The sequence below is a fragment of the Phytophthora sojae genome, assembly GCF_000149755.1.
Source record: "Phytophthora sojae unplaced genomic scaffold PHYSOscaffold_2, whole genome shotgun sequence".
NCBI classification, from domain to species: Eukaryota; Oomycota; class Peronosporomycetes; order Peronosporales; family Peronosporaceae; genus Phytophthora; species Phytophthora sojae.
The window spans coordinates 4485606-4496759 of NW_009258116.1; the positions used below are offsets into that span (position 1 = coordinate 4485606).

The 11154-nt window shown below is 56.7% G+C and overlaps 5 protein-coding genes across 5 annotated transcripts; 2 read left to right on the top strand and 3 right to left on the bottom strand.

The window, feature by feature from the left end:
- Positions 1-37: 37 nt before the first annotated feature.
- Positions 38-4492, bottom strand: PHYSODRAFT_253204 (hypothetical protein; the record flags this gene model as incomplete). The annotated part of the gene is made up of 1 exon (XM_009521153.1): positions 38-4492. The coding sequence occupies one exon, from the start codon at positions 4490-4492 to the stop codon at positions 38-40; it is 4455 nt and encodes a 1484-aa protein (XP_009519448.1).
- A 332-nt stretch (positions 4493-4824) lies between these two features.
- On the bottom strand, positions 4825-5259 carry PHYSODRAFT_311252 (hypothetical protein; the record flags this gene model as incomplete). The annotated part of the gene is made up of 1 exon (XM_009521154.1): positions 4825-5259. One exon carries the CDS (start codon positions 5257-5259, stop codon positions 4825-4827), a length of 435 nt encoding a protein of 144 aa, XP_009519449.1.
- Positions 5260-5584: 325 nt separating this feature from the next.
- Positions 5585-7498, top strand: PHYSODRAFT_482441 (hypothetical protein; the record flags this gene model as incomplete). Its single annotated transcript, XM_009521155.1, has 5 exons — positions 5585-5662; positions 5745-5906; positions 6000-6132; positions 6220-7040; positions 7109-7498. 5 exons carry the CDS (start codon positions 5585-5587, stop codon positions 7496-7498), a joined length of 1584 nt encoding a protein of 527 aa, XP_009519450.1.
- Positions 7499-8895: 1397 nt separating this feature from the next.
- Positions 8896-9597, top strand: PHYSODRAFT_253194 (hypothetical protein; the record flags this gene model as incomplete). The annotated part of the gene is made up of 1 exon (XM_009521156.1): positions 8896-9597. The coding sequence occupies one exon, from the start codon at positions 8896-8898 to the stop codon at positions 9595-9597; it is 702 nt and encodes a 233-aa protein (XP_009519451.1).
- Positions 9598-9726: 129 nt separating this feature from the next.
- Positions 9727-10062, bottom strand: PHYSODRAFT_325303 (hypothetical protein; the record flags this gene model as incomplete). Its single annotated transcript, XM_009521157.1, has 1 exon — positions 9727-10062. One exon carries the CDS (start codon positions 10060-10062, stop codon positions 9727-9729), a length of 336 nt encoding a protein of 111 aa, XP_009519452.1.
- Positions 10063-11154: the final 1092 nt, after the last annotated feature.

Genomic DNA, 11154 nt, shown 5'->3' on the forward strand with positions numbered 1-11154 from the left:
TTGTGCTGGCCTAATATATATATGCAAGTTATACAGATTATTGAGAAGGAACCGGAGAATGAGGCGGAGTGGTCGGATCTGGTGCTGCCAACGCGATGTTGGCGCGCTCTATAGCCTCGGCGAGCAGTTTCTCCTTGCGAACCCAGCGGCGACGGCGCACGCTGCGGCCCACGAGTCGGTTGAGCTTCTTCTTGATACGCCGTCGCTCCTGCAGGTCTGGGTCGAGGCCGCTGGCGTGGGTCTGCAGCTCTGGTGGCCCACTCTCCTGCGTATCCTGTTGCTGCAATTTCTGTTGAGCACGCAGGAAGTCTTTGAACCTGGTGGCGTACTGCCACTGATCGGAGCCACCGAAGCTCGGGTCCACGACCCAGTGATCGAGATCGAAAGCGCCGGCACCGTCGGTCATCAGAGCGTTCGTGAACTTGGGTGGGTCCGTGATGAGAAGATGCCCAGGCCGAAGCGATCCCCACCCGGTGAAGACTTGGTATCGCTGGATCTCGTAAACAGCCTGCTCCTCAATCGGCAGAGCAAGGATCTTCTCTTCAAATGTCTTGGGCTCCTCCGTGGCTTCGCGGCGTGTTGGGCTGTCTGGATTGTTGCGACTCGTGGGACTTCCGCTCGGCGACAGCACCCGACCAATGGCGTTTGCAACTTGGCTCACAGGGAGCACCATTTCGCGCAAAGGATTCAGGAACCGGTCCTCAAGAACTTGCGTCGAGAAGGCGAAACCGGTGTACACCTTCTGGTCTGCTTGAGATGGTTTACGGTTCGGCAGCGCTTGCTGTTCAGGCAGGTCGAAGCGCGGTTTCTCCTCGTTCAGGTCAGCTTGGAAGCGCTCGTAACGCAGCTCCGGCGGCGTCCAGCGAGCTTTGTCCGGGTTCTGACTTCCACGTCGGTGGAACTCCTGGAGGATGTGATAGTACTCCGGGTGCATCTCGCGTTTGTACGCCTTGTAGAGAAAGTCGCGTCCAAGACACAGGAGAAGAGACAACAAGATCGCCAGGTAGAACTCGGGCAACACGAAGATGTGCGGGAAGGCGGTGTCCGCTACGGATGTCGGGAACGACGCAGCAATGACGTAGCCCGAAATGTACCAGAAGACGATGGAGGCGATGAAGGCGAACGCGGTGATGGCATTCCACGTGACCATGTTGAGCGCGAGCTTGACCCACACAACACTGATCAGGCAGCAGTACGCGATGGCACCGCACAGGTCACGCGAGAAACCATTGCCCGTCGAATCTACAGGTCCGCCAATGATCATGGCCGGCACCAACCCGCAGACAACGCACTCGTACAGAGCTTCAGCCACCCATTGCGCGAAGATGCGCAGACTGAAGAGCTCACCCTGCGCTCCGACATGGTAGAGTCCGGGAAACTGCTCGGCAATGCGCGCTGGGACTTCTTGCTCCATGATGGCCACGATACCGATGGGCATCGAAGACCAGAAGACGTTGTAGCCGTTGATCCACATATTGTTAAAGAAAAGCGTGCCTGAGGACCCGCACTGAGGAAGTACTGCCAGCACGAACTCGGTTCCGAACAGCAAGATGTTCTTGTACACCACGTACAGCGCGAGCTTGGCCATGCGTCGATAGTTCCAGTGACCATGGACAAGTAGCAGCCGCTTCAGGAACCGGAACTGAGCAATGGCGAAGTCACTCGCGTTCACTGCCTGCATGCCCTCGTGACCCGAAATGCCAACGCCGATGTGAGCTTCCTGGATCATGGCAACGTCGTTGGCGCCATCACCGATGGCAAGCGAACGGCAGCCGTGCAAGTTGGTCTTGAAGAGCCGAACCACCTGAGCTTTCTGCTTCGGAGAAACACGGCAGCAGATGACGGACACGCACTGCTGGGACACCTCAAGGAAGAGCTCGGACAGCACGTTGTTGCTGAACACCATCGTCAAGCTCCGACCGTCAATCACGATCGCTTGGGGTTGAGTCTCCTCCTTTGCCCCCTTTGCTTGTCGCTCCAAGCGCTTACGCGCCTCAACGCAGCGAGCCAGCAGCATGTCGTAGAGATCCGAGGCCGACGGTGTTGTCTCCGAGTTGATCATGATTCGCTCCATGTCGTTATTGAGGAGCTGGCATGCAAAGCCGATGTTTACTGCCGTTTCCTCCTTGTCGCCTGTAAGCACCCAGATCTTGATACCAGCCCGAGAGAGGTCTCCCAGCGTGGACGTCACTTGGTCCTGTAGTCGGTCCTCGATCGCTGTCGCGCCCAAGAGCTCCAATCCTTGCTCCAACACTTCCTCAAGCTCCTCGATACGATTCGGTTCGCCACGCTTCTGGCGCGCCATTTGCTCAAGATCTCCCAATGCTGCGTCGTACTCGCAAGACCACTCGGTGTACGCGTCCGGGGAGAGCTCCTTTTGAGCGATCACTAGTGTGCGCAGACCCTCAGTCGCATACCGCTCAAGGTGGGTAAGTGTCGTCTCCACCATTGCCGGGTCCGATGACGGCGCCAGTCGAGGAAAGATAACTGAGTCCGCACCTTTGGTCAGCAACAAGATGCGCTTGTCAGGGGTGCGCACCACGACTGACATGCGCTTGCGCGTGCTGGTGAAGTCGACCATCTCCAGGAGCTCATAGACCACTTCCTCACGCTTGCCAGGAACTGAGATCGCCACTTCACCGTTGCGACGAGCTTGGAACGAGTAGCCGAAGTAGTTGGCGCCAGATACCAGCGCGAGCTCATCAGGTGATGAAGCGGAGAAACCGGTGCCCGTGTCGTTCCCCGACAAAGTTTCTCGAACAACCGAGTGACAAACTGCGAGGTGCACGAAGAAGTCGTGAATACGAGCAGCTTGTTCCGGATTCAGACGAGCGTCGCTATCTCGCTCCAGATCCCCCGCTGGGTCCAAGAAGTTGACGTTCTCCGTCTTCACCAGGATGGGTGTGCTGTCCGCCAGCACGTCACTAGCTGATAAATCCTTACCAAGTCGGCGCGTAGCTTCTCGACCGATTTCAGTCGTGCCACGTCCGTACGACACGCCGTGGATGCTCATCTTGCGGAAGTCCATCTCGTTCGCAGTCAGCGTGCCGGTCTTGTCGCTGAAAATGTGCGTGACCTGACCAAGATCATCATTGAGATCAGAGTTCCGCACCAGAGCTGGCGTGTCGGTCACCTCGTCGTACATGGCGAGATCCCGATTCAAGAAGAACGTCTGGTAGGTCTTGACAATCGCGATGGTGACGTACAGCGTAATGGGGACGAACGACGCGATGAGGATCCAGTAGTACCCCAGATAGATCAGGACTCCGACAACGTCATTGCGGAATGGCGCAACACCGCTGAGGTTTTCGAGATGCAAGTACGTCGCGCCTTCGAGGTTCTCGGCTACCCAGAACGCACACAGCACTGCTCCCAAGACGCACAACGACGCCAGAATCGCCATAAGCAGCGCATTGCCGCGGTTCACGATGGCCAAGATCTTGCTGATCTTGGTCGGGGGAGTGTGCGATCCAGCCTGCATGATCTTGGTGTCGCTACCTGTGTTCAAGACCAAACCATGGATGAACGGGGTGTTGCGAATCACACAGCCTCGCAAAGCCACGTTCTTGAGGTCGATCGGGATGGCGTGTCCGCTCTGCGGCTCAAATCGCCCGGCAAAATTGTTGACGTCGTGGTTGGGCTTCTCGCAGATCACTCGACCAGGAAGCTGAGCGAGCGCGCGTGGGTCACTGAGCTGTGAAAACGTACAGCTCAATGCCTGCCGCACCTTGAGGTTCGTCTCGCCATCCAGCGACTTCGTCTCGACGAAGCAAATGCCAGTAGGGGCATTCGGATCCGGCTCGGAAACGGCCAACAAGAGGACGTCGGCTGGAATCGACTCGTAGTTCTCCACCTTGATGATGTCTCCGACCGCGACATTCCGCCACGTATCGTCGCGGAAGCAGTCCGGCATGTCCAGATCGAAGATGTGCGAGACCCTCGCGTTCATTTTCGCGTCGGCAATGTGTCGGCCGCGGTCCTCGATAGCTGCGAACACCGCGTCGATCGTCAGCACGAGCATGAGCACAATCCACTGGTACGGAATCGTCTGTGTCGACGAGATCTCGGGGATGATCTGGCCCGCGCCGACCAGCAAGAAGTAGAAGTTGGCCACCTGCGAGAGCCGTCCGTAGAAGAACCGCGGGATGAAGTTGAGCTTGGTGTACTTGGCTGTGACCACCTTGTTGTTGCAGAACTTCTGCGCTGCGTTCGCGTCGGGATCGTTCACGAAGATGCAGCGTGCGCTGGTCTCCGCTAACCCTAAGGCGCCTCCGTTGTCGCCTGTAGCTCCGTCACTCACTGCCGACAAGATGGACATGGTCGACGTCCCGAGTCCCGCCGCCGCCTCCGCCAGCATCTTTGGGGCCCACCCACTTGATGCCGCCACGGGGGACTCGCCAACCTGCACCGTTTGGTACGACGACTCTGCGTCCACAGACACGTCGGTGACTCGCGCCGCCCCCGGACCGAGGACAGCTTCGAGAACGGTCATTGTCGCCTCCTGCGGCGGCCAGCAAGCTTCTGTCGCTCCTGGAAAATGGTTTTCTCGTCGGCGGTTGCGCTTCGAGAATGAAGCACTGGAAATACACCGCCAGCACTCACCAGTCACGCGGCAACTGAAAAACGACCGACCTTGCGTTGGTTGTTTCCGCCGCCCGCCTTGCGACGTCTGCATCCCTAAATATACAAGCGCGAGGGTAAACATGTCAGCGGGCCATGAGGTTCAAGGACGTCAGAGGCGAAACGGGTGTGGTGTGTGACTACAAGGGGCGAATGGCCACGACACTACGTATATTGCAGCCACTAGAGCTAAGGATAGTGGGCCTAGAGCTTGTTCTGGATCTTGGCCTGCATGGCCTGGCCGTCCTCCTTGGCGATCATGGTCTGGCCGGCCGGGAGCTTGATGAGCTCGTCGCCCTCGAAGCGCGGGATCACGTGGATGTGCGCGTGGAAGACGGCCTGGCCCGAGGCCGCGCCGTTGTTCTGCACGATGTTGAGGCCGTCGCAGCCCGTGGCCTCCTGCACGGCCTTGGCCAGGCGCGGCAGCTCCTTGAACACGTTGGCCGCCACCTCGGGCGTCATGTCCAGCACCGTCGCGAAGCCCGGCGCCTTGGGCAGCAGCAGCGCGTGGCCCGGGGCCACCGGGAACGCGTCCAGGATGGCCAGCACGTGCTCCGTCTCGAACAGCTTGAAGCTCGGGATCTCGCCCTTGATGATCTTGAGGAAGATGTTCTCCGGGTCGTATGCGATGGGAGCCATGGTGCGGTTGCTTTGCAGATATTTAATAAAAGTATTAAAATACTTTTTCTACTTGCTTATGAAAGAAGATACTTTATGTGCTACACATCACTCAGTGGAGTAATCATTTCCAATCGCTGTGGTTGACGTTCATGTATCAATTTAGCGATTCGATACTATTCTTCTCTAATTTGATATATCATTCACGTGGTCCACATCCTGTAGTGTCGCGCCACTCACCTTTTCTTATGGCGTCACCTTCTGAGCCAAGGACGTTCTTGTTTGACGTTGGCCTTCTTCACTTCACTTTGTCTCTCGCTGCCTCCATCTCACGTCGCGTTTCGCCATGAACCGAGCGCTGGAGACCGTCTTCTCGGACTTCTCGCGCCACGACGGCGGCCGCAGCTACTATTCCTATCCAGAGGTAATCTATTCAACAATGCATTGGCAAGCTAACGCACCCATGTTACTGACGTCTTGGATCAATGTGTGTGTGCGTCTTACAGGGCTCGCGCAAGTCCAACTTCGTCTTCCGCGTCGTGTACGAGTGTCTGGAGCCCATCGAGGACGGGCGCGTTATCCTCTTCTTCGCCCCCTCGCCCGACCCGGAGCCGCGCTTCGAGGCCTTCGACCTGGAGGCGCCGCGCCCGCTCTTCGCCAAGGACGTCGTACGTCGTCATTGTGCCCCAAATCAGCGCACGCGCAACGATATTTACTGTCGAACTGACTGCTGATTTATCTGCTGTCTTTAAATCCTATAGAGGAACGTTCAACCGGGAGACGTGATCGAGTTCGAGAGCACCGAGTTTTCGACGCCCGAGGCGCTGGGCTTCGTCCCGCAGAACCTCGACGTCTTCTCCAATGAGCTCTTCGTCCAGGCGCTGATCCACCACGGTACGCTTGCAATGAGTAGGGTGACACTGTATATTTTAACCGTTAACGTTAACGGTGGTGTGTATTGTCTGCTGGTTGCTACTGAAGATGTCAACGATCCGGACGCCAACTCGCGGGTGGGCAACACGTACAGCAAACCGGTGGAGGTGCGCTTCGACGGTGACGATGCCGACAACGTCGTCAAGGTCGTAGTGGACCAGGTGATCGAGGACAAAATGGACTTGACCCCGTCCGAGTTCGTGGAGCACGTCTCCATGAAGAGCGAGATCTTGAGCGAGTACCACAACCAGGACGTCTACATGATGGCGTCCGTTGTGCTTCCGAAGGACTACGAGGCCTTGAAAGACTCGCGCCATTTCCCGACGGTGTACTACATTGAAGGGTTCACTGGAACCGAGTCGTACGCGAAGCGGGCCAAGGGTTTCTTGTCGTCTGAGATGGGACAGGACTGGCAGGCCGGACGGTGGCCGACCTCCATGCTTCGTGTTACACTGGGATCCCGATTCAAGTTTGGCCACACTTCCTTCGCTGATACCGACGCCAATGGCCCGTGGGGGACGGCACTGGTGACCGAGTTCATCCCGTTCCTGGAGAGTCAGTACCCCGCGGTTCCTTCTGCTGGTGGTCGCTTCCTGCACGGCCACTCGTCCGGAGCCTGGTCGACGCTGTGGCTCCAGCTGCAGTTCCCCGACTTCTTTGGAGGCACTTGGAGCTCTGCTCCTGACCCGGTCGACTTCTCGCGCTTCCAGGTCGTGAACATTTACGAGGCTGACAACGCGTACTGGGACGCGAACGGCAACCCGTACCCGACAAGCCGAAGCAATGGACTCGTTACATGCAGCAACCGCGACGAGAACCTTGTGGAGAGGGTCTATGGACGTGGCAATGGCGGACAATGGGATGCATTTGTAAGTTTGTGATGCCAGTTACTGCATTCATCTTGGTTTTATTGTGAGACTAACGCTGATTGTTGCAGTTTGCACTGTTTAGTCCTCGGGGGGCTGATGGAATGCCCATTCCTCTCTTCGACAAGGTATCTGGTGATATCAACCGCGACGTGGCGAAGTACTGGGAGCGCTTCGACATCTGTAAGTTTCTCCAGAAGCGGCCGGAGCTTCTGAAGACCAAACTGCGGGGCAAAGTCCACGTCATTTGCGGCATTGAGGACACGTACTACCTGGACTTTGCATGCCGGTCGCTGCAGAAACTGGTTGGGAACAGCAAAGCCAACGCTCAAGATGGCTCCGCAGTTCCGAACTACGTGGCGATGGTGCCTGGAGACCACACGAGTATTCGCTCGCGCGCACACTATACCCAGGTGTTCTCGGAGATCGCTGCGGTGTTCAAGCACAACACGAAGCTATAAGGTTGGAATTCCTTGATAGAGAGACTTGTAGATCGAGCTGGGTGTGATCAAGTAATTAGAATTAACCATCTTAACCGCATTTTATCAAGAAAGCATTGCAGCTGAAGCCTGGGGTCGGCACTACGTTAGCAGATCTAAATACCACGAAGTGAGTGAGAGAATCTTGGCGCGCACGAGTGAGCTGGTGGATCATCAACCCTCCACACCGCCTGTAGACGCTGTCTCGACAACTATTATCAGCTTGTCACGAGCGCCTTGCTCAGGCTGGAACACCCACTCTACATTGGCTTTACCTAGTGTACTCCCTATACACTAACTGTAGAGTCAGCTGTACGTGTAAACTAGGTCGTCTTCGACTTGGCTGGGAACACCAGTGGTATAAAACGCTGGTGATGGTACCGGTGCTAATTGCCATGATAAGGGAGAACTGTGGCCCGCGTGATTCAAGGGCGTGGCCCCTGCGGGGCCACACCCATGAATATCGCGCGTGCCGCAGTTCACTTTCTGAAGCTGGTTCATGGGTCTGTTGTCGTACATTTCCTGCCTCAGTCTGCCTTGCTGAAAGTTGCCGTTGAACCTGCTCGGTCGACATCCTTCTGGATGGTGTAGCACGAAGGTTGCGCCAGGTTACGCTTACGCGTGGGAGCTGTCCACCCCCTCATTCTTCGGGTGCTCCCAGTATAACAGTTAGTTAGTGTCTAGTACTTTTTGCTAACATGTATTTGCCGAACGAGCATCACTAATTTTTGCACAAAAAACGGAAATTACTAAAGACTTCAATAACTTTATCTACGCGGCGTAGATAAAGTTATTGAAGTCTTTAGGAGCGGCGTAAACTACGCCGCTTCGATCCTTCTGGTTTTCTATATTTTAAGAGATAAGACACTTTTAATTCGATATTGTGGCCCACATTGTCCCAACTCAACGGTACTGTCACATTAGATGCTGCCAAGTCTACTCTAGATGCCAGTGCAGCGCCAGAGCCGTAGTTGCTTGAAGTGCCAGTCTAGATCGGATAGTCCCATCCGTTAGGTTGTGTTTTATTTTTAAGGACCAACTCGTGCGGACAGAACTGATAGTGAGGCGAGATCCTGTATTAGCAGCGATGGCGGTGCTGTGTTTGTTGTTGAAAGCATCTACGCACGTAAGACTGTTGAGGTATCCTAGATGGATATCTGGGTTTTCAAGCGGCAAGTCTCTGCTTCGAGTGATAGAAGAAGACACGAGATCGAGCGACAGATAGGGATAGGCTGAAGTAGACTAGGCATAGTTCGATTCGCGCGAGCGGCCTACGAGACTCGTGGGCTTCTCACTCGCAAAGTTTCTCGCTCGAAGCTAAACTGAAGTTCCTCGCTCCGCGCTCCACACGCTCCAGCTCCGGTCTTCTCGCTCGAATAATGGTGTCGACCGCTATTGTCCCCGGTGCTCTCGCCTTTCTCTGGCCGGCCCACATCCCGGCTCTTCCCGACTTTCGGTACGTCCGGGTCACGAGTGTTCAAGGAAGCAAGGCCAAGGTGGCTCTTGTCAGCCTCGATGGTGACGACGAAGCGCTGGACGAGGAAGTCGACATCGCTGTCCTACAACGGCGCCGTGTCGGCGATGAGGAAGGCGAGCTGTGGCCCGGTACATTCATTGGGCATCCTATCGCGTTTATCATGCCGGACGGACCATCCTTGGACGAATGGGCATTTGGCGTCGTCTCTGGGTATCGCATGGCGGGGGGTCACCCCTCTCTGCACGTCCGCGGTGACGGTGTACCCGTCAAGCTCAAACTGGAGCAACCGCCGAATGTTATCAAGGTCAACTGGGTCAACTACGTCCTCCAGACGGGTGCGGGGGAGAATGCTTCGGCAGTCAACGCAGAGGAGATGGTGGTGCTGATGGATGAGGTGAGCGCCCAGTGCGGCAAGAGCCGGGCGGGGTTGCCAGCAAAGATCGCCAAGTCCCTCTCTGTGCCCTTTGACGCTGAGGCCCCCGTCCCCATCATCCGGCCCGACACGCTGGCCGTGATCACGGCGCCCCGCAAGCACGCCCTGGACGGCGCGCTCAACAAGAAAGGCAAAAAGGGCACGAGTATGTTCAACACGCAAGACATCTGAATTAGGGGGCAATCGTTCATTGGCCTCACGCCCCAGGTTGAGGGTGCGGTGAGCGCCCCCCCCCAAGAAAGTGCTTGCCGGAGCTTCAGACTTGGGCTGATCGGTTTCATTCCAGCGCGTGCCGTCAGATCATGCGACTTGAGAGGCCGAGGGTAGCTTCTGGCCTAGCACGGGATAGCTCTCGTAGGTTTTGCTCAGCCAGCGGCCCAGGAGCTTGATTGCGAGGCCATCAGCCTTCCCAGACAGCAGGGCGGTGGCGCCACCGATGCGCACCGAGTGAGTGGCGTACTGATGCGGGTCAACGCCAATACTGGAGACCACAGCCTTGAGCCTGTCGGATACTTCACCCGCCCTGAGGTCGACACACAGATTTGGTGCCGCGTTCTGCCGCAACTCCGCTCGGGCTCGTAGCACGTGGTACAGCGCCTTTGTCGGACACAGCACGGGGTCGTCAGTCGCATGCATGGTCCTTCACGCTCCTCGACCGAACTGGTCGTTCTTCGCGCCAGCCAGGCCAATCGTGACAGCCTCGGCCGCGAGGTAGTGAACGCGAGCTCCTTGGCGGTCGGCAAAATGCGCGTGTTCGGACTTGAGGCAGTACTGGTGCCGTCCGGATTCCACGACCAGGTACTCGGAGCGCCGTAATAGGAAAAAGTAGGCCAGTAAAACGGAGCCCCACAGAAGACGCTGACGGGGTTGAGAGAAATCGAGGCGACGGTAAAGCAGTCTCAGAAATGCCGGTGTAAGGGGCTGCTTTTTCGTCAGGGGACCCGAAAGGCGGCGAATCCCACGCATGAGCATGTCAAAATCGGGGGCATGCTCAACTTCGATTCCCGCGTAGCGCTTGTGGTACCACCGTATACTCGACAGCTTCAGCTGAATAGTGCCATACTGGTTGCCTCGGTGTCGCCCACTCCAACCGTGTCGCCGACAAAAAATCGCAAACAGCCCCAGTTTAGTGCTGTTGTCGCGCCGATCAGAACTCAGCCATTCCGACCACTGCATGTATGCCGAGAACTGAGCCCACTGGCGCCAATGGCTTCGGTACGTCACTGAGGTAGTGCCGGCAAGGGCCCGGCCGCGCAGCATTGATCCCAAAAGTGTAAGAGATTCTCGTAAGCCGCTGGGACTTGTACCTGTTCCCAACCACACGACAAGTTAGTTCACGTAGCGTAAAGTGCATGATCATTGCTCCAGGCTCGTGAACCCGCGTCCGCCATCACGTTGTCGACTCCAGGTACGTGACTCGCGGTACAAATCAACGAGTACTGGAACTCAGCGAGCGAGAGAAGGCGGTTGTACACCTGCGCGCGTGGCAGACGACTAGCCCGTCGTTGCGTCCACGAGACTGCAGTGGCATTATCAATCCAAAATCGAACGTGAATAGGACGGCACCCAAATCGTTGCCACCATACTGGTCCCCATAGGAGTGCGGCCAGCACAGCACTCTGGAGCTCGCGTGCGTTGATTGAGTTCGCGGTGGTTGTCGCGCGAAATTCCTGCTTGATGTCTTCAGTGAATCGAATCCGGAAAAATTGGCGAAGAGTTGGTTCCAGA